The sequence below is a fragment of the Lithobates pipiens genome, unplaced genomic scaffold (genome assembly GCF_037356315.1).
Source record: "Lithobates pipiens isolate NorthernLeopardFrog02 unplaced genomic scaffold, aLitPip1_a1.2 Scaffold_8, whole genome shotgun sequence".
In the NCBI taxonomy this organism is placed as follows: domain Eukaryota; kingdom Metazoa; phylum Chordata; class Amphibia; order Anura; family Ranidae; genus Lithobates; species Lithobates pipiens.
In genome coordinates this window covers 650,367,748-650,390,135 of record NW_027507903.1, presented here as the reverse complement: position 1 = coordinate 650,390,135, position 22,388 = coordinate 650,367,748, and the positions used below count along the sequence as shown (strand labels likewise).

The 22,388-nt window shown below is 47.8% G+C and overlaps 1 protein-coding gene across 1 annotated transcript in view; it reads right to left on the bottom strand.

Moving 5' to 3' along the window:
- LOC143961704 (asialoglycoprotein receptor 2-like) overlaps window positions 1-11,590 on the bottom strand; it is a 24,672-nt gene extending 13,082 nt beyond the window's left edge. Inside the window, exons 1-3 of the mRNA XM_077471023.1 lie at window positions 11,554-11,590; window positions 8,589-8,740; window positions 1,023-1,129 (exon numbers count right to left, since the gene is read on the bottom strand). Of these exons, the coding sequence (XP_077327149.1) occupies window positions 1,023-1,129; window positions 8,589-8,740; window positions 11,554-11,587 (293 nt within the window). The 5' untranslated portion in view covers window positions 11,588-11,590. The remainder of the gene's footprint in view (window positions 1-1,022; window positions 1,130-8,588; window positions 8,741-11,553) is intronic.
- Window positions 11,591-22,388: the final 10,798 nt, after the last annotated feature.

Sequence of the window (22,388 nt, the reverse complement as noted above, 5' to 3'; positions counted from 1 at the left end):
TGGGCAAAAAGTTGGATTTTGGTTTCATCTGACCAGAGCACCTTCTTCCACATGTTTGGTGTGTCTCCCAGGTGGCTTGTGGCAAACTTTAGACAAGACTTTTTATGGATATCTTTGAGAAATGGCTTTCTTCTTGCCACTCTTCCATAAAGGGCAGATTTGTGCAGTGTACGACTGATTGTTGTCCTATGGACAGACTCTCCCACCTCAGCTGTAGTTCTCTGCAGTTCATCCAGAGTGATCATGGGCCTCTTGGCTGCATCTCTGATCAGTCTTCTCCTTGTCTGAGCTGAAAGTTTAGAGGGACGGCCAGGTCTTGGTAGATTTGCAGTGGTCTGATACACCTTCCATTTCAAAATGATCGCTTGCACAGTGCTCCTTGGGATGTTTAAAGCTTGGGAAATCTTTTTAGATCCAAATCTGGCTTTAAACTTCTCCACAGCAGTATTACGGACCTGCCTGGTGTGTTCCTTGGTCTTCATGATGCTCTCTGCGCTTTCAACAGAACCCTGAGACTATCACAGAGCAGGTGCATTTATACAGAGACTTGATTACACACAGGTGGATTCTATTTATCACCATCAGTCATTTAGGACAACATTGGATCATTCAGAGATCCTCGCTGAACTTCTGGAGTGAGTTTGCTGCACTGAAAGTAAAGGGGCCGAATAATTTTGCACACACCACTTTTCAGTTTTTTATTTGCTAAAAAAGTTTAAATTATCCAATAGATTTTGTTCCACTTCACAATTGTGTCCCACTTGTTGGTGATTCTTCACAAAAAATAAAATTTTTATATCTTTATGTTTGAAGTCTGAAATGTGGCAAAAGGTTGAAAAGTTCAAGGGGGCCAAATACTTTTGCAAGGCACTGTATATATATATATATATATATTATATATATATATATATATATATATACACACACACACACATAATACCATTGGTTAGGTAAAGATGCAGCTCTTTGGCTCCACCTCGCCTCATCAGATTAGACTTCATTTATAGTTCTGATGATCTTACTTTTCAGTTGAGTCATAGGAAGTCCCATCCACCCATTTCCAGGTCCCGTCCTTGTCAGTAAGACCGATCCATACGAGCATGCCATAGGAAAACTTATCTATAAAAATCTTTAAAACACAAAAAACAAATAATTAATGTATATACACAAGTACACAAGTATAGACCGACCCGAATATAAGCCGAGGCACCTAATTTTACCACCAAAAAATGGGAAAACATTGACTGGAGTATATGCCTAGGGTAGGGTGGGGAAAATGCAACAGCAACTGGGTAAACAATGTCCATTTGCAGCCTAATTGTGCCCATCTGTAGTCTCACTGTGACCATCTGTAGTCTCACTGTGACCATCTGTAGTCTCACTGTGACCATCTGTAGTCTCACTGTGCCCATCTGTAGTCTCACTGTGACCATCTGTAGTCTCACTCTGCTCATCTGTAGTCTCACTGTGACCATCTGTAGTCTCACTGTGACCATCTGTAGTCTCACTGTGACCATCTGTAGTCTCACTGTGACCATCTGTAGTCTCACTCTGCTCATCTGTAGTCTCACTCTGCTCATCTGTAGTCTAACTGTGCCCATCTGTAGTCTAAGTGTGCCCATCTGTAGTCTCACTGTGCCCATCTGAAGTCTCACTGTGCCCATTTGCAGCCAAATTGTGCCCATCTGTAGTCTCACTGTGCCCATTTGCAGCCAAATTGTGCCCATCTGTAGTCTCACTGTGACCATCTGTAGTCTCACTCTGCCCATCTGTAGTCTAATTGTGCCCATCTGTAGTCTAATTGTGCCCATCTGTAGTCTCACTGTGCCCATTTGCAGCCAAATTGTACCCATCTGTAGTCTCACTGTGACCATTTGTAGTCTCACTGTGACCATCTGTAGTCTAATTGTGCCCATCTGTAGTCTCATTGTGCCCATTTGCAGCCAAATTGTGCCCATCTGCAGTCTCACTGTGACCATCTGTAGTCTCACTGTGACCATTTTTAGTGTTTCAGCGGACAGTCCGCTCGTGTGTGGGCTTCAGCGGACTGTTTCAGCGGACAGTCTGATGAACAAAGTTTTTCGGAATTCCCGTAAGACAGTCCGCTGAAACCTGGTTTCAGCGGACAGTCCGCTCGTGTGTAGGCTTGTTCGCCGTACTAAGTTGCGCGCATGCTCAGAAAGGATTTACACGGCGAAGGTTGCATTGCAGTGTATAGGACGTCGTTTTTCTAGTCCCGTCATACGTGCTGTACACGTCATCGCGCAAGTTTTCAGCGGACTGTTCGTTCGTCGTGTGTGGTCAAGTCCGTTCATGCAAATTTTGAACGGACTGTTTGTCAGACTGTTTGACGAACCTAGTTGGGCGGACAGTCCGCCCGTGTGTACGCGGCCTAATTGTGCCCTTCTGTGGTCTCACTGTGACCATTTGTAGTCTCACTGTGACCATCTGTAGTCTAAGGCCGCGTACACACGGGCGGACTGTTCGCCCAACCTTGTCCGCTGAACAGTGTTTGGGCGGACAGTCCGCTCGTGTGTGGGCTTTCAGCGGACAGTTTCAGCGGACAGTTGGACGGACAAGGTCTTTCGGAAATTCCGAAAAACTGTCCGCTGAAACTGTGTTTGAGCGAACAGTCCGCCCGTGTGTGGGCCTGTCCGCTGTACTTTCGAAATGAGCGGACTGTTCCCGCTCGGAAAGTCCGCCCATTTCGAGCGCGTGTAAAGGTAGGCGGGGCCCGCGAAGGAGACGTCGCGGGCTCCGCCGCCTGGAATGGGCTTAAAGGGGAACCCCAACGCCGAAAAAAAATCGGCGTGGGGGTTCCCCCCAAGTCCACACCAGACCCTCGTCCGAGCACGCTACCCGGCCGGCCAGGAAAGGGGGGCGAGCGAGCGCGCCCCCCCTCCTGAGCCGTACCAGGCCGCGTGCCCTCAACATGGGGGGGTGCCTTGGGGAAGGGGGGGCGGCGCGGCCCCCCACCCCAAAGCACCTTGTCCCCATGTTGATGAGGACAAGGGCCTCTTCCCGACAACCCTGGCCGTTGGTTGTCGGGGTCTGCGGGCGGGGGGCTTATCGGAATCCGGGAGCCCCCTTTAAGAAGGGGGCCCCCGGATACCGGCCCCCCACCCTATGTGAATGAGTATGGGGTACAATGTACCCCTACCCATTCACCTGCGAAGTAAAGTACAAAAAAAAAACACAACACAGGGAAAAAATATTTTATTGCACAGCTCCGGGGGTCTTCCGTCTTCGGGGGTCTTCTCGCCGGACTCCTCCGCTATGTGTGTGTAGCTCTTTTGCTAGCGGAGGAGTCCGGCTTTCTTCCTCCCCGCCGGCGGCCTCTTCTCCCGACTTCGGGGGTCTTGTCCCCCTCTTCGGTTCTTCTGCCGGGCCACCGCGCCTTCTTGTAGCTCTTTTGCAGGCGGTGGCCCGGTCTTCTGTCGCCGCTGCCTTCCATTCTTCTGTCGCCGCCTTCGGTTCTTCTGCCGGGCCACCGCGCCTTCTTGTAGCTCTTTTGCAGGCGGTGGCCCGGTCTTCTGTCGCCGCTGTCGCCGCCGACTTCCGTTCGTGTTCTTCTTCTTGTTCTTCTCCAGGAGATGTTGACACGTCGCTCCCTCCGGCCGGAATGGCAGAGCCGCGCTGTGCGGTCTCTTATATAGTGACAATGGGGCGGGGTCACATGGTATATGTCACATGGGTTGGTCACATGGTGACCCCGCCCCCTTACGATGTCATAGTCCCCATGTGACATCAACCCATGTGACCAACCACAGTTATAGCGTCTACAAAATAGGGGATACATTTATGGCATTTTTATTAATATTTTTTTGTTACTAGTAAAGGCGGCGATCAGCGATTTTTATTGGGACTGCAACATTATGGCGGACACATCGGACACTGGACACATTTTTGGGACCATTGACAATTATACAGCGATCAGTGCTATAAAAATGCACTGATTACTGTATACATTTCACTGGCAGGGAAGGGGTTAACACTAAGGGTCGATCAAGGGGTTAACCGTGTTCCCTAGGTGTGTTCTAATTGTGGAGGGGGGGGCACTGTCTATAGGAGATGACAGATCGCTGTTCCTAGCTAGTAGGAACTCACGATCTGTCTCTCTTCAGCTCACAGAACAGGGGTGTCATTTTAACTGTGGGGGGATGGGAATGACTAGAGGAGGAGACAGATCGTTGTTCCTGCTTAGTAGGAACAGGCGATCTGTTTCTCCTCCCATGTCAGAACAGGGATTTGTGTGTTTACACACACACACACACACACACACACCTGTTCTGGCTCTTGTGCTCACGATTGTGAGTGGCCGACGGTCATTGCAACCGCTGGCCATGCACATCGGCACCTCCGCAGGGTAGCGGGCGCGTGCACACGCCTGCAATCCCGCTTAAAGTAGCCGACTTATAGCTACGAGGGCTCATGGGATGGTGCCGACCTGCCGCTGTATGATGACGGCGGCTGGTCGGCAAGCGGTTAAAATAAACCCAAACTCAAAAAGTAAAGATTTGCAATCTTATAGGGAACATTTAGAAATGTTGATTGTGCCTTTTCTGGGTAAATCTTCTGCAGTGCAGGTCCTCTTTTGGGCATCACTTTTCAGAATACGTTGAACCAATCACGTTAGGCTTTGGTCATAATTTCCTTATTCCCGCGTACACACAGTCAGACTTTTCGATGGCAAATGTGCGATCGGAGATTGTTGTTGGAAATTCTCGACTGTGTGTAGGCTCCATCTGACTTTTTTCATCGGAATTTCAGTCGCACAAAATTTGAGATCTGGTTCTCAAATTTTCAGACAACGAAAACTGTTTGCGTAAATTCCGATCGTGTGTACGCAATTCCGACACACAAAGTGGCACGCATGCTCAGAATCAAGCAGAAGAGCCGCACAGGCTATTGAAAGTGTTGTACATCACCGCGTTCTTGACGTTCGGAAATGTCCGACCAACTTTGTGTGACCGTGTGTATGCAAGACAAGTTTGAGCCAACATCTCACGTACATCCTCGCGTACACGTGAGCATTACTGTGCTGCGTGTGCTCATGAGAGCGAGTTTACGTGTTTGATGGTGCCTAGTGGCCTGTTAACCACTTTCAGACCGGACCATTTTGCTGGTAAATGACCAGAGGTCTTTTTACAATTTGGCACTGCGCTGCTTTAACTGGTAATTGCGCGGTCATGCAATATTGTACCCAAACAAAATTTGCGTCCTTTTCTTCCCACAAATAGAGCTTTCTTTTGATGGTATTTGATTGCCTCTGCGATTTTTATTTTTTGCGATATAAACGTAAAAAGACCGCAAATTTTGAAAAAAAATGATATTTTCTACTTTTTGTTATTAGAAAAATCCAATAAACTCAATTTTAGTCATACATTTAGGTCAAAATGTATTCAGCCACATGTCTTTGGTAAAAAAAAAGTCAATAATTGTATATTTATTGGTTTGCGCAAAAGTTGTCACATCTACAAACTAAGGTACGTTTTCTGGAATTTACGCAGCTTTTAGTTTACGACTGCCTATCTCATTTCTTGAGGTGCTAAAATGGCAGGGCAGTACAAAACCCCCCCAAATGACCCCATTTTGGAAAGTAGACCCCCTAAGGAAATTGATAAGTGGCATGTTGAGCCCATTGAATATTTTATTTTTTTGCCTCAAGCGATTGAATAATGACAAAAAAAAAAATTTTTTTTTTTTTTTTTACACAAAGTTGTCACTAAATGATATATTGTGTACACATGCTATGGGCATATGTGAAATGACACCCCAAAATAAATTCTGCTGCTTCTCCTGAGTACGGGGATACCACATGTGTGGGATTTTTTGGGAGCCTAGCCGCGTACGGGGCCCCGGAAACCAAGAACCGCCTTCAGGTTTTCTAAGGGCGTAAATATTTGACTTCACTCCTCACTACCTATTACAGTTTTGAAGGCCATAAAATGCCAAGATGGCACAAAACCCCCACAAATGACCCCATTTTAGAAAGTAGACACCCCAAGCTATTTGCTGAGAGGCATGTTGAGTCCATGGAATATTTTATATTTTGCCACAAGTTGCGGGAAAATTACAAACTTTTTTTTTTTTTTTTTTTCACAAAGTTGTCACTAAATGATATATTGCTCACACATGCCATGGGCATATGTGAAATGACACCCCAAAATAAATTCTGCTGCTTGTCCTGAGTACGGGGATACCACATATGTGGGACTTTTTGGGAGCCTAGCCGCGTACGGGGCCCCGAAAACCAAGCACCGCCTTCAGGCTTTCTAAGGGCGTTACAGTTTTAAAGGCCATAAAATGCCAAGATGGCACAAACCCCCCCCCAAATGACCCCATTTTGGAAAGTAGACACCCCTAAATTTAGGGGTACACTAGTGAGACTAGGTAATAAATGGCGGGTGCCCTGAAACTATAAAAAAATAACTAACCAACCAGCGTCACCTGTAACAGTTATATGGTGATCACTGGTGAAAGGGTTAACTAGGGGGCAATCAGGGGGCTTTATGCGGTAGTATATGGGGGTCCCTGGCGCTATAAAAAGCTGCGGCGAACCTAAATACCTACCTGCCTAACTAGCGTCACCTGTGACACTAATACAGCGATCAGAAAAATGATCGCTTATTAGGCTGGGTTCACACTGGAGCGATGCGGGAACGCCACGAATCCGCGGCGGGTTCCCGCATCGCATGCCTCCCGGCGGCAGTTCACACTGCCCTATGCGAACTGCTGGGAGTGTCAGTGAAATGTTAATGACACCCCCAGATCAGTTCGCATATCGCAGTGCGATCTGCAAACTCGGATCGCATGGTGTGAACACCCATGCGATCTGATTCTGCTGCGGGCCAAAAAAAGGGTCCCGTGCAAATTTGCGGCGGGTGCGGCGGGTGCGACACGAATTCAGCCATACTATCTGTATGGCTGAACTCGAATCGCACAGAGATCGGATGTGATTTGCACTGCAGTGCGGTGCGAATCACATCCGTTCTCATAAACCGCTGCAATGTGAACCCAGCCTTAGTGACACTGGCGACGGGGGGTGATCACGGGGTTAAACCTTTATTTGGGGGGTTAGGGGTACCCTAGAACTAAAGGGGGCTAACCCTAACTGCCCTAACAGTTATTACAGTCACAAATGACACCAATGCAAAAAAAAAAAAAATGACATTGGTGTCACTGTGACTGGGGGGCAGGGGTAATTGGGGGGGTGATCGGGGGGGTGTGAGTGTGCCTAGCATGTTCTACTGTGTAGTGTCATGTTGGTGCAACTCACCGATCCGCTCTCCTCGGTGTCGGAACGAAAAATACCGACACGGAGGAGAGATTACATCACTTCCTCTCCTGTGTTTACATTACAGGAGAGGAAGTGATGTCACGAAGGATTTCTATTCGTCGGGAGCGATCGCGAGGGGGTGGCCATGAATGAATGGCTGCCCCCTCATCCCGGATCGCTCCCGAACGAATACCGACCGCCGCAGGCACCGGGGGGGCCCGATCGGGCCCCCGACCCGCGGGAAGGCAGGGACGTAAATGTACGCCCATATGCCTGCCCGTGCCATTCTGTCGACGTACATCGTCGTGCGGCGGTCGGGAAGTGGTTAAAGGCCCTACAGAATTCAGAATCATTGTTGGGTGGTCATCCGCTCCTACTGCTTGTGACTTGATCCTGTATACATCTGTATCCCAACCTTGTTGACCCTGCTTGTTCCTGGGCCTCTGTTTCTGACTCCGGCTTGTAAGCTGACCTTGCTTCCTTGATACTGACCCTGGCCTAGCTCTGACTCCACTACTGGTTCCTGACTCTGTACTCCTGCTGCCCGATTATTGCCGACTACTGCCCATCTGACCATGCTCCTGCATCCGCCTGGTGCCAATTGCTTGCTGAACTGTCTTCAGCTTTGCATCTGCTACCAGATCTACTGAACCGGATCTCCTACAGGCTCCTGTGCCACTCTGTGCCTCTTTATAACCTGTGACACAAACTAAATTTACAGGTGCTGCTCAAGGCTTCATCAGGTCCTCCCTAGAAGGAATCGCTCGGAGTGGAGAGAAGAACAGAGCTCAACCCAGCTGTAGACAGCTAATGGAAAAAGGTAAAATTCCTGGAAGTTGCACATGACAGCTTCAGCCCAGGCCCCAACCAGGCCATGCCCCAACGCGTTTCAATCCAACCATGGAGCATACTCATAACTAAGCTCTGTGGGTTGAGAAAAACACGCCGCAGGCGTGGTCTGGTTGGAGCTGGGTCTAAAGCTGTCACACACCTTCCTATAGGGTGTTTCCCTTTCCCTGTTATAACATGACATCATTCCCAGGTAAAACAGGACAACAGGTGTATGGAAAGTCCTCATCAGCTCTGCATCAACCCATTACGTGACATTTGGGAACATTTGGCAAACGCCCATGATTTTGGGAGACAGTGTATTTTAGATGCCTGGGGCAAATGATGGTAGCTATGTGATACCTCGCCCCCTGTAGCTTGGCCACACACATATCTACCAAGAAGCCATCCCACCATGACAAACATTTGAAGTTTAACAGAAGTTCGTAGATACAAGTATTTCCGTCATTGGTTCTCTCACCATCTCCTTCTTGGAATTAATGACCACCAGGTGAGCCCCCATATCCTCACAATCTTTCTGGGCCATCATCCATGTCTTTATATGAAAGGAAAAGTAGTAGCAGCTGGGCCCATTACATGTCCAGTCTACGCCGCAAATTCCATTGGAAGAGCCTAAAAGAGAAGAAATTGAGTCTTATGTTGAACCATCCCAGCCGTAGTAGCTCTTGTGGGTAACATTTGTATATGACGTTTTAGTAAAACAGTAGAAATCAATTACATCCCGACTCCAGGTTCAGTTCCCCCCAATGTTCTGAGACACAAGAACATTTCTTCATTTTACAAAAGCGTTGGTACTTTTTTCTGGCAGAAGCTTTAACATGTTGATGTCATTCCCTAAGCCATATCCATATTTTTAAATAGGCATCCTTTAGGGCCGGTTCACACTGCGACGCGAGGCGACACGGCTCGCCTCGCCTCGCTCCCGCAAGTCGCCCTCATTCAGTACTATGGAACCGTTCTGAGAGGAGCGACTCGAGTCGCTCCGACTCAGAAAAAAGGTTCCTGTACTACTTCGGGGCGACTTCGGGGGCGACTTGCATTGACTTCTATGCAGAAGTCCTCTGCAAGTCGCCCCTGAGGTCCCCGCAAGTCGCGGCGAGGTAAGTCGGAGACGCCTCGCCGCGGCTCGCTGTGTGAACCGGCCCTTAATGAAACGCTCTAGCCATGTCTCCCAATTGTCGTCCCGTGTTATCACATGGGCTTCTAATGGAGACTACAGGTGGCTGTCTCGGCACACATTACACAAGCGTGGTTCAGTGTTGTCACCTACCTGAAGCCTTCCCTTGAGAAAAGCCTTAAAGACGTTGTTTTTCTGTGAGATTTCTGGGCTAATAGGCAAGGGGTTGCCAAATAGTATATGGGGAGGTGGGCACTGCCTCAGGAAAGATGTAATAATGCAAAAACATTTTTTTACCAGGAAAACAGTTAATTATTTTTTTAATGCCTAAATCGAAACATCAAAAATGTTAAATATCATGTCGGGGGGGGGGGGGGTGGTACTAATCGTGCCTGTGAAGGGGCATCTCTGTGATGTACAGAAATTGCTTCTGGGGGACCTTTGGAGGGGTTTGTGGGCTGTATTCTCTCCTCACCAAAATGCCAAAGAGCCTTTGAGTCTGGTATGTATTTTAAGGTGGTACCCCCTCTTCACCCCAAAAATGGAAGGGAATGGATGGATTTCAAGGAGGACTCAGTGCGCAACCCCCCAACAAACAAATTTGTGAGATTCCCCTAAAAATCTATACTTGACCCTTAATTAAAGCATGCAGCCTGGCTGTCCGGGAAAAGGGGGGGATGAGTGTGACCCCCTCCTGAACCAAAACTAGCTCATGTTAATTAGGTTTCTGGTTACAGGTGTATTGTTAGAGTAATATGAGCAGGGGGGGCTGCACTTCAACTGTATATAAGACTTGTATTCTTGTTCTAATAAACAGTCCATGTTTAGCAACCAAACAAGTGTTGTCTTGTTTTGTTGGTTGTTAGCAGCGGCTGAAATATCTGATATCTATATTCAGACTGGGAGGAAGCAGTATATGATGAAAGCACTCAAGTGGAATGTGGGATTTTTTTTACACTTACCCACTAAGACGTACCTTGCCTGCCAACCCTTATCTTACACACAAAAACATACCTCATCCAGTAAGACACACCTTACCCACCAACCCTTACCTTACCCACTAAGATACAGCTAACCCAACAACCCTTACTTTACCCACTAAGACACACCTTACTCAGCAACCCTTACCTTACCTACTAAGACATAACTTACCCATCAACCCTTACTTTACCTACTAAGACATACCTTACCCACCAACTCTTACCTTACCCACTAAGATACATCCAACCCAACAACCCTTACTTTACCTACTAAGACATACCTTACCCACTTAGCCTTACTTTACCCACTAAGACATACTTTACCTGCCAACCCTTATCTTGCACACTAAAACATACCTTATCCAGTAAGGCACACCTTACCTGCCAACTCTTACCTTACCCACTAAGATACATCCAACCCAACAACCCTTACTTTGCCCACTAGGATATACCTTACCCACCAACCCTTAGATTACCCACTACGATATACGGTATCTACCAACTTGTACCTTGCCCACTAAGACATACCTTACCCATCAACTTTTACCTTACCTACTAAGACATAACTTACCTACCAACCCTTACCATATTCACTAAGATATACCTTACCCACCAACCCTTACTTTACCAACTAAGACATACCTTACTTGCCAACCCTTATCTTACACACTAAAACATACCTTATCCAGTAAGACACACCTTACCCACCAACCCTTACCTTACCCACTAAGATACATCTAACCCAACAATCCTTACTTTACCCACTAAGACATACCTTACCCACCAACCCTTACCTTACCCACTAAGACATACGGTATCTACCAACGTGTACCTTACCCACTAAGACATACCTTGCCCATCAACTCTTACCTTACCTACTAAGACATACCTTACCCACCAACCCTTACCTTATTCACTAAGATATACCTTACCCGCCAACCCTTACTTTACCCACTTAGACATACCTTACTTCCCAACCCTTATATTACACAGTAAAATATACCTTATCCAGTAAGACACACCTTACCCACCAACCCTTACCTTACCCCCTAAGACATACCTTTACCCACCAACCCTTATCTTACACACTAAAACATACCTTATCCAGTAAGACACACCTTACCCACCAACTCTTACCTTACCCACTAAGATACATCTAATTCCACAACCCTTACTTTACCTACCAAGACATACCTTACCCACCAACCCTTCAGTTATATCACTTTCAAGCAGAATAACAGAATGCTAGCACAGAGCCTTGAGGTTATTTGTGCAGTTCTAGAGAAGATACTAGATATTACTAGAATACAAACATCTTAAATACTTACCATTATCATTTGGACGTGATACCTCCCCTGCCATGCTTTTATCTGTGGAGGAAAGAGAACAATGGGGGAAAACAAATCTTAATCCAAGAGATCTTACACAGGGGTCTCTACATAAAACATTCACTGTGCGGATCTCAGAGCCATTTGCCTGGGCACCACAAATATTTTTGGTATTGTTTGTACTGATTTGTCTTTTATGAAGATCACCTCCATCTCCTGCCCATAATGCCCTCCTTTCCTGAAATACTTAAAGTGGCTGTAAAGTAAATCCTGCCGCCTCAACCTCTGCAACATCTCCAAAATACGCCCCTTTCTAACAAACGAGACAACAAAGCTTTTAATTCACTCGCTGGTCATCTCTCGCCTTGACTACTGCAACTCCCTTCTCATTGGCTTACCTCTACATAGTCTAGCACCTCTTCAATCCATTATGAATGCCGCTGCCAGACTCATCCACCTTACCAATCGCTCTGTGTCTGCTACTCCTCTCTGTCAATCCCTCCACTGGCTTCCGCTCAGCCAAAGAATTAAATTAAAAATACTAACAATTACATACAAAGCCATCCACAACTCTGCCCCCAGCTACATCACTAGCTTAGTCTCTAAATACCAACCTACTCGTCCTCTTCATTCCTCTCAAGACCTCCTGCTCTCTAGCTCCCTCATCACCTCCTCCCATACTCGCCTCCAGGACTTTTCCAAAGCCTCTCCAATCCTATGGAATGCCCTACCCCAATCTGTCCGCTTATCTCCTGCTTTATTAGCTTTTAGACGATCCCTGAAAACCCTTCTCTTCAGAGAAGCCCACCCCACCCACACCTAACTGTATTTTCATTTTCTCCATCAGCTTATCCCCCCACCGTTATTACCTTTTGTTTCAACTTGACCCTCCCTTCTAGATTGTAAGCTCTAACGAGCAGGGCCCTCTAATCCCTCCTGTATTGATTTGTATTGTAAGTGTACTGTCTGCCCTCATTTTGTAAAGCGCTGCGCAAACTGTTGGCGCTATATAAATCCTGAATAATAATAATAATAATAAAGTTCTTTAAGGAACTTATAATCATATATGTAGCGGGGTCTCTTTAAGAACTATAAAACTACTGTTCCCAGAACCCCGCTGGTTCCCAGGATGCTTTGAGTTATGTCTCAAAGACTCATGGGGGAGGATATATAAGGAGGGGGAGAGGCCTAGTTCTTCCTCTTTGGACACCCCCCTCTCTCCTAGCAAGAGGAGGTCTGTGCTGGACTGCTGAAAGCACAGGGCCTGAAGCCTGGGCCTTGTGCTCTTTTCCAAAGAGCTCTCTGCCAGCTTAGTTGCACCTGAGAGACATTTTCTCATTCCTTGCTGCAGTACACCAGAAGGATTGAAGACTGGGAGGTCGGTGGATTCCTGTTCCTAGACGAAAAGGCAGAGAAACCGGACTTGGACTTGTCCGGGTGGTGAGAGCTGTTTAAAGACAGATGCTTTATCTTTATTATTCGTTTGGATTACAAAGTTGTTCTTCAAGTGCACCACCGAAAGATTGCTAGCGAATATTGTTTCACTGGACTTCCATCTAGATCAGTCAGGCCTGACTGCATAGGTAGAGAGTGCTGGGTGTTGGTTTACCCATGCAGGGAAGTAGCTGAAAAAGGGCAGCGTTAGAGTTGCATAGCAATACTTTATTATGCTGATTACTCTGTTTATCTTTATTACTGGTTACTGCAGGGACCTGATTATGTGTTGCAATCCAAATGTTTGATTCATGTTATTCCTTTTATAAAAACAATAAGTAAAGTCAGTTATATACTTTCAAGGATTGTCTATGAGCTTGAGTTATCCACCCACGCACACACATATTTAGAGTATAAGTGATTTAATGTGTACTGCCAGATACTAACTGTGCCAAAGTGGGTAGTGCAGATTGCCGGGGGGGTTGGCGGAGCTGTGCTCAGGACCCAAACCAAACTTGCGGCCCTCTTAAGTGAGGGTATCGCTATACGTGGGGGCTCGTAAATCCGGGATTTCTGAGACAGGGACCCACAGGGAGTCAGAGCGTGGTGTGAAGCGGCTAAGGCCGACCCAAGTCAGTCAGTGGTCATTAGCCTCCCAGGGGAGAAATGGTCGACAGAGACCGTAGAGGAGTTAATGAAGTCAGTGTCCCCAGACCATGAACCATGCGTGATGGAGATAAAATCAGACCCAGACATCTCATATCAGTATGCGCTAGTGGAATACTGGGATGGGATGCCGGAGGCTTGCAAGCGCAACCGTGTACGGACACAAGACAACAGATCCTATAGGTTGGCGCACGCAACAAAGGAGGAGCCATCGCCAACGGGATCACCGCAGGCTGCGGCCCGTACCTCACCCGAGAGTCTCAGATCAGCACCGGCCACCCTTAGCGCAGAACTGTGTGCTGTCCTGGGGGAGATTGTGGCCCAGTGCAAGAAGGATCCCACAGATTACCCAATGTCGGAGTACAGAAAACTCCGGATGTTTTCAGGGAGGAAACCTGTACCTTCGGATGAAGAGGGATTTGAAGAGTGGTTAGATAGCGCAACTCAGGCACTAGAGGAATGGGAAGTTCCAGAGCGCAGAAAGAAGCAGAGGATTGTGGAAAGTCTAAAGGGGCCTGCTCTAGAGGCCGTACGCAACCTGAAGATGAGCAGGACAGACTGTAATGCGCAGGAGTACCTAGATGTACTACAGACTGTGTTTGGTGGGACAGAGAAAATCTCTGAGCTTGCTTATCAGTTAGAGCATTGCTACCAGAAGAAAGGTGAAAAACTTCAGACTACATGGGACGTTTAGATAAAATCCTGCATAGGATGATCCTAAAGAAGGGGATCAGCCCAGGGGAAGTAGATGAAGCCCGTGCCCAACAGGTACTGAGGGGAGCTCAACCCATGGATCCTATTGCATGGACACTACGTGCCCGACAGGATGGGAAGAGTCTGGAGTACACTGACCTCATCCGAATGATCAGAGAGGAAGAGGCCCTACTGGAAGAGAAAAGGGAAGAACATCTCACCGAGCCCGTCAACCAACCGGTAGCAATAGTTACACCGGCCATGACTCCCGCTAGAGATAAGGAGCTGGACACTTTGAAGTTAAAGATGTCCCAGGTGATGGAGATGTTGACTGCTATGATGGCGAAAGGTCAAGGGGGAGCCGAGAAACCAAGTCCTAGGAGGGAGTTGTTTCCAGATACACCAACACCAAGCCCCACTCGAGACCGAGAAGAGATGCTATGCTACAACTGCGGGGGCAGTGGCCACTTCGCCAGTAGATGTTCCAGTCCCAAGAAGAAGAAGATAGATAACCGCCAGCCGGCGGGAAACTTCAGAGGGCCCCGGTGAGGGAGTCAACCGGGTGCCCATGTCTTTCAGTGAACTCCAAACTGAATAGAAGGAAGAGAGAGAGAGGAAACCAGACCCCTCAGAAGGAATGTCTACAAATAAGAGACAATAACATCCCTCAGCGGGTTTGTACTCCCATTACTGTGGGGAGGGTCAATGCATACCAGACTCGAAAGAGAATAAAGTCTAAAACCAACTGGATGAAGACGGGTCCCCAGAAGAGGGTGGCCTCAACCCGGCCCTTCCCAGAAGAATTGGTCGGCCCGTCCCCCACTGTCTCCATCCAGGTGGAAGGAGTCTACACAAAGGCCCTCCTGGACACTGGAGCTCAAGTGACTTTGTTGTACAGAGACTTCTATGATAGGCACTTGAGCCATTTGCCTATACAGAAGATAGAAGAGCTGGAGATATGGGGCCTGGGAACTCAGAGTTTCCCCTACGATGGTTACCTGCCCATAAAGCTGACCTTCGATCCATCTGTGGCAGGGAAAACGGAGGTGTTTGACACCCTGGCAGTTGTGTGTCCTAGACCGCCCGGGGCCAGCAAGATGTCCCTCATCATAGGGACCAATACGGATCTGGTGCGAAGACTTCTGACCCCTCTAGTGGAGACGAGTAACCATCAAGATCCCAATATCCATCCCATGCTGAAGACAGCCTACCAACGGTTGGTCCTAGAGCAGAAGACCCCAGGAGAGGGGATAGGGAAGGTGTGGAGACTTGGGAGAGAGGGAGTGGTGCTGCAGCCCGGAGGGGTAGCCTGCCTCAGGGCCACGGTGAAGCTTACCTGGGAGCAGCCTGGCCCCTTTGTCATGCTGGAATCCGATCCAAGGGAGGATCACTCCGGCCTGGAAGTGATACCGGAAGTGATTTCAATCAAGGCCCTGAAGAAGGCTCGAGGAAGAGTCCCAGTGAGTGTGAGAAACCCTACGGAGAGACCCATAGAGATCCCTGCCAGAATGCTGTTGGGGCAGGTGAGTCCTGCGGCCCCAGTCAGCTGGTCAGAAGTAAAAGGAACGGGTGCAGGAGGAGATGTTTGGGAAAAACTTTCCATGGAGAACCCGGACCTACCTGGAGCCTGGAAGGAGAGAGCCAAGGCCCAGCTGACTAGATGGGAGAGGATTTTCTCAAAGGATGAGTTTGATGTGGGATGTGCCAGGAGTGCCACCCACCGAATCCGCCTCCAAGAAGACAAACCCTTCAGGGAAAGGGTTAGGCGGGTCCCTCTAGCTGACCTGGAGGATCTGAGGGAGCAGCTTGCGGAGTTGAAGAAGACTGGTGTGATTCGGGAGTCTAGAAGTCCCTACGCCTCCCCCATAGTGGTGGTCAGAAAGAAGAATGGGTCGTTGAGGCTTTGTATCGACTACAGGACTCTCAACAGGAGGACCATCCCTGACCAGTATACCACACCGAGAATAGAGGATGCCCTACAGAGTTTGGCTGGTGCCAAGTGGTTCAGTGTAATGGACCTCAAGAGTGGGTACTACCAAATCCCCATGCACCAGGAAGACCGAGAGAAGACAGCTTTCATAACCCCAGTGGGATTCTTTGAATTCAACAGAATGCCTCAGGGCCTGTCTGGAGCCCCTGCTACCTTTCAACGCCTCATGGAGAAGACCGTTGGAGACATGAACCTCATAGAAGTCCTTGTGTACTTGGACGATGTCATTGTCTTCGGGAAAACTTTGGAAGAACATGAGGCCAGGTTGGAGAAGGTGTTGAGAAGACTCAGCGAAGAGGGACTCAAGCTTTCTCCCGAGAAGTGCCGGTTCTACCAATCCTCTGTGAACTATCTGGGACACATAGTGTCTGAAAAGGGAGTGGCTACAGACCCTGAGAAGTTGGAGGCAGTTACCTCTTGGCCAAGACCGACAACAGTCACAGAGCTCAGATCTTTCCTGGGGTTCTGCTCCTATTATAGAAGATTTGTGGATGGGTTTGCCCGGATTGCCAAGCCACTAAACGAATTGCTCAAGACTGAAGGAGAAGAGGATGGCTTGGGACCTAGGAGGGCCGGTGAGTCGGTTCAAGATCAGTGGAACCCAAGGTGTGAAGAGGCTTTCCGAAATTTGAAGAGGAGCCTTACCACGGCCCCAGTCCTGGCCTATGCCGACCCCACCAGACCATATGAGCTACATGTCGATGCCAGTCATGAGGGCCTAGGCGGAGTGCTCTATCAAGAGTATGAAGGGCAGCTGCGACCAGTGGCCTATGTGAGCCGGAGCCTGACTCCCTCGGAGAAGAACTACCCCACTCATAAATTGGAGTTCTTGGCCCTCAAATGGGCAGTAGTAGACAAACTGAAGGACTATCTCTATGGGGCGGAGTTTACCGTAAAGACAGATAACAATCCTCTGACCTACCTCTTCACTACTGCAAAGTTAGATGCAACCGGACACAGATGGTTGGCTGCATTATCCGGATTCAACTTCAGTCTAAAGTACAGACCAGGGGCTGGAAATAGGGATGCAGATGCCCTGTCCCGAAGATCTCATGTCATGGTCAATGACTGGGAAGACTGGACCCAGGTAGCACCGGAAGGAGTGCGAGCACTCTGTCAGGGTGCTGAGTTTCAAGCAAGAGGGGGCCCCAGAGCAGAGGAGATAGGAGTCACCGCAGTGGGAGTCCCTCGGCCCTACTGTGGGGTAACTCAACTAGCAGAGGAACTCCTGCCAAAGCTGTCCAGAAAGGAGCTGAGCTATGACCAATTGGAAGACCCAATGGGGAGATTGGTCCTTGAAGCTTTGGAGAATGAGAATCCAGAGGGACTTCGACATCACCCTTCCAAGGAGGCTCGTCTGCTGAGGAAAGAGTTGGATAAGCTACAAGTGCATCAGGGAGTGGTCTACCGAAGGGGCCCCTCTGATAACTCAGAAGATAAGTGGCAGTTGTTTCTCCCAGAGAAGCACCGAGAGACGGTACTAGTTGCCTTACATGACCAGCATGGCCATCTAGGGGCGGAGAGAACTTTCCAGCTTGTCCGAAGCCGGTTCTATTGGCCCTGTATGAGGGCAGAAGTGGAGGAATATTGCAGTTCTTGTGCACGATGCATCCAGAGGAAGACTCTACCCCTTCAAGCTGCCCCAATGGGCCACCTACAGAGTCAGGGTCCAATGGATCTGGTGTGCATTGACTTTCTCTGCCTCGAACCCGATTTGAGTGGATTGGGAAATGTTCTGGTGGTAACCGATCATTTCACCCGTTATGCCCAGGCTTTCCCCACCAAAGACCAAACGGCCTCCACTGTGGCCAAGGTGCTCATGGAAAAATACTTTGTCCACTATGGATTACCACAGAGAATCCACTCAGACCAAGGAAGGGACTTTGAGAGTCGTCTGATCCGGAACCTACTGGACTCATTGGGAGTAGAGAAGACCAGGACTACACCTTATCATCCACAAGGAGATGCCCAACCTGAGAGGTTTAATCGGACCTTACTAAACATGCTTGGAACTCTAGAGACAGAGAAGAAGCAACACTGGAGCCAACACATATCAGCTCTGGTGCACGCTTACAACTGCACCACAAGTGATGTGACGGGTTACTCCCCCTACCGGCTCATGTTTGGGAGAGAAGCAAGATTGCCGGAGGATCTGGCCTTTGGCATTTCCCTAGACCATGCCTCTGCTACCTCCCACAAGGGATATGTGGACCGACTTAGACACAATTTGAAAGTGGCCCATGAACGAGCTCAGGCGGACTCGGACCAAAGGGGAGCCCGCAACAAGAGGAACTTCGATCTGAAGGTTCGAGTGCAAGACCTGCAGCCTGGGGACCGTGTACTGCTACGCAATCTGGGGATCCCTGGGAAGCACAAGCTTGCTGATAGATGGAGATCGGAGCCCTATGTCATTTGCAGAAAGCTACCTGGATTGCCTGTGTATAAGCTAAAACCAGGGGGGAAAGTGGGGCCCTTGAAGACTTGGCACAGGAATCATTTGCTCCCGCTTACTGAAGCAGTCAGAATACCTCCAGTGAGAAATCCACCTGAATCTGTTTCCATTCTGGATACCCCGGGACCTAGCACTCGGTCTCAGACCTCCCGGGTTAGAGATGGACAAGATCCCCAACGAGGTGAAGGTGGAAGAGGAGAGCTTGAGTGGCTGTGGCCTTCATCAACTCCAGGAAATTCTGCCATAGATCTCCCACCTACTGAGGATACACAGGATGGGACACTGAACCCAGAAGCTACAGAGTTCATTCCATCTAGTGGTGTGCCTGAAGGCTGGGAAGATATCCCTAGCATTTACTCAGAAGAGGAAGGAACCGATGTTCCAGAACCAGTGATGCTGTCAGAATGTGTTACTGAAGTAGAGCCTGTGGCACCAGAGCCTGAAGTCCCAAGAGAACAGAGAGCTCGCCGAGTTGTGAGACCCCCCAAGAAGCTAACCTACTCTCAAATGGGGGAGAGCTCTGAGGACTCTGTTGTGACTGCTAGAAGAAGTGCTGAATGCTCTAATCCTTCCACTGACCATTTGGTGGAGGGCAACCCCAGCTCACTCTCTGGCACAGTTAGGCAGGCCACTCATGTCAGTGTGACCTGTGGGACAGGGAATCCCACCTCTGAGTTCTGGTGGAAATTCCCTGTACCAACATCATACTCAGCACTTTCAAAATTGGTACAGGATATGTGTTAAAAGTTTATCTTTGGGGACCAAAGAGTTTCAGTGGGGGGAGTGTGTAGCGGGGTCTCTTTAAGAACTATAAAACTACTGTTCCCAGAACCCCGCTGGTTCCCAGGATGCTTTGAGTTATGTCTCAAAGACTCATGGGGGAGGATATATAAGGAGGGGGAGAGGCCTAGTTCTTCCTCTTTGGACACCCCCCTCTCTCCTAGCAAGAGGAGGTCTGTGCTGAACTGCTGAAAACATAGGGCCTGAAGCCTGGGCCTTGTGCTCTTTTCCAAAGAGCTCTCTGCCAGCTTAGTTGCACCTGAGAGACATTTTCTCATCTTTGCTGCAGTACACCAGAAGGATTGAAGACTGGGAGGTCGGTGGATTCCTGTTCCTAGACGAAAAGGCAGAGAAACCGGACTTGGACTTGTCTGGGTGGTGAGAGCTGTTTAAAGACAGATGCTTTATCTTTATTATTCGTTTGGATTACAAAGTTGTTCTTCAAGTGCACCACCGAAAGATTGCTAGCGAATATTGTTTTACTGGACTTCCATCTAGATCAGTCAGGCCTGACTGCATAGGTAGAGAGTGCTGGGTGTTAGTTTACCCATGCAGGGAAGTAGCTGAAAAAGGGCAGCGTTAGAGTTGCATAGCAATACTTTATTATGCTGATTACTCTGTTTATCTTTATTACTGGTTACTGCAGGGACCTGATTATGTGTTGCAATCCAAATGTTTGATTCATGTTATTCCTTTTATAAAAACAATAAGTAAAGTCAGTTATATACTTTCAAGGATTGTCTATGAGCTTGAGTTATCCACCCACGCACACACACATATTTAGAGTATAAGTGATTTAATGTGTACTGCCAGATACTAACTGTGCCAAAGTGGGTAGTGCAGATTGCCGGGGGGTTGGCGGAGCTGTGCTCAGGACCCAAACCAAACTTGCGGCCCTCTTAAGTGAGGGTATCGCTATATATATAAGCATATAATAAGGCTTGTACCTGTAGGTACTGTAAATATCTCCTAAACGTGTGCCCTTTCTTCCCGAGCGAGTGCTGTGACTGGTCGGCTCCCTGCGTGCAAATGTACAGGAGTGACGTCACGCGGCTCCGGCCAGTCACAGAGCAGGGGGGGGGCGCGGCCCCCAAAAGAAAGATGGGTGCGGCCACCAGTGGGGACGGCGCGGGCTTCGTTTGCAGGTAAGTGCCACATAATGGGCTGGTATGAGATGCATTCTAGCCCATTATGCTTTTACTTTGCAGGAAATAACAGAGGAAGTAAAACCTATCAGGGATTACTTCCTCTTTAATCACTTCAGCCCCCCGGAATGGATTCGCCCCCTTAATGACCGAGACAATTTATGCGAAACGGCACTGCGTCGCTTTAACTGACAATTGCGCGGTTGTGTGACGTTGCACCCAAACAAAATTGATGTAATTTTTTTCCCACTGATAGAGATTGATCATCTCTGCGGTTTTTATTTTTTGTGCTATAAAAGAAAAAAAGAGCTCCAATTTTGAAAAAAACACAGTATTTTGGACTTTTTGCTATAATACATATCCAAAAAATAATTTTAAAAAAATAATAATTTCTTCCTCAGTTTAAGCAGATATGTATTCTACATATTTTTGGTAAGAAAAAATTACAATAAGCGTATATTGATTGTTTTGCACAAAAGTTATAGCGTTTATATAGTAGGGGATAGATTTATGGCATTTTTATTATTTATTTATTTTTTACTAGTAATGGCGGCGATCTGTGATTTTTAGCGGGACTGCGACATTGCGGCGGACAAATCGGACACCTAACTGATTATTTATTTTTTTTTATTTATTTTTTTTTACACATTTTTTGGTACCCAGTGACATTATTAGTGACCAGAACTAAAACTATGCACTGTCACTGTACTAATGACACTGGCAGAGGGGATATATTTATGGCATTTTTATTATTATTATTTTTTAATGGCGGCGATCTGCAATTTTTATCGGACAGAACGGGGCAATTTTGACACTTTATTTTGGGACCATTGACATTTACACAGCGATCAGAGCTAAAAAATAAAATAAAAATAGCCACTGTTTACCGTATAAATGTCACTGGCAGGGAATGGGGTTAACACTAGAGGGGGCGATCAAGGGGGTTAAATGTGTTCCCTCAGCGTGTTCTGACTGTGTAGGTGGGTATGGGACTGCCTGGGGGAGGAGACCAATCGTTGTTCCTATATACTAGGAACAGAAGATCTGTCTCCTCTCCCCTGCCAGAACGGGGATGTGTGTGTGTTTACTTATAACTTTTGTTTATTATTTTATTGCCAAAAATTAGGATATTTTTTTTTTACATGTATGAGACAAAGAAAAAAAAATTGCTCTGGAGCCGAATTGGATATATATACTGTATATACAGTATATACAGTATATACATATATATAGCATTATGGCCACTAGGTGGAGCTGATGTTTATAAAAATAATCATATTACAAACAATACAGAAAAGGTATGTGGTGCCCGTGTAAATGGTTAATACTTCTGCAAAAAATGTATAAATAACTATATATGGTCAATGTATAAAGCGTTCACTGTGGAGGACTCACCAGGGATATCATTGATTAACCACTTGCCAACCAGCCGCCGTCATACTGCGGCAGGTTGGCCCCTTCCTGAAAATCGCCGCAGCTGTACGTCGGCCCATTAAACAGCTCTAGCAGCTGCGCGTGCCACGCCAGAGGTGTGTGTGGCAGTGGGCACGATGCGTGTGGCCGGCGGCTGCAATTTCCGCTGGCCACATGCGATCGCGGGCACGAGAGCCAGAACGGTGATGTGTAAACACACAAATCCCTATTCTGTCAGGAGAGGAGATACAGATCGTCTGTT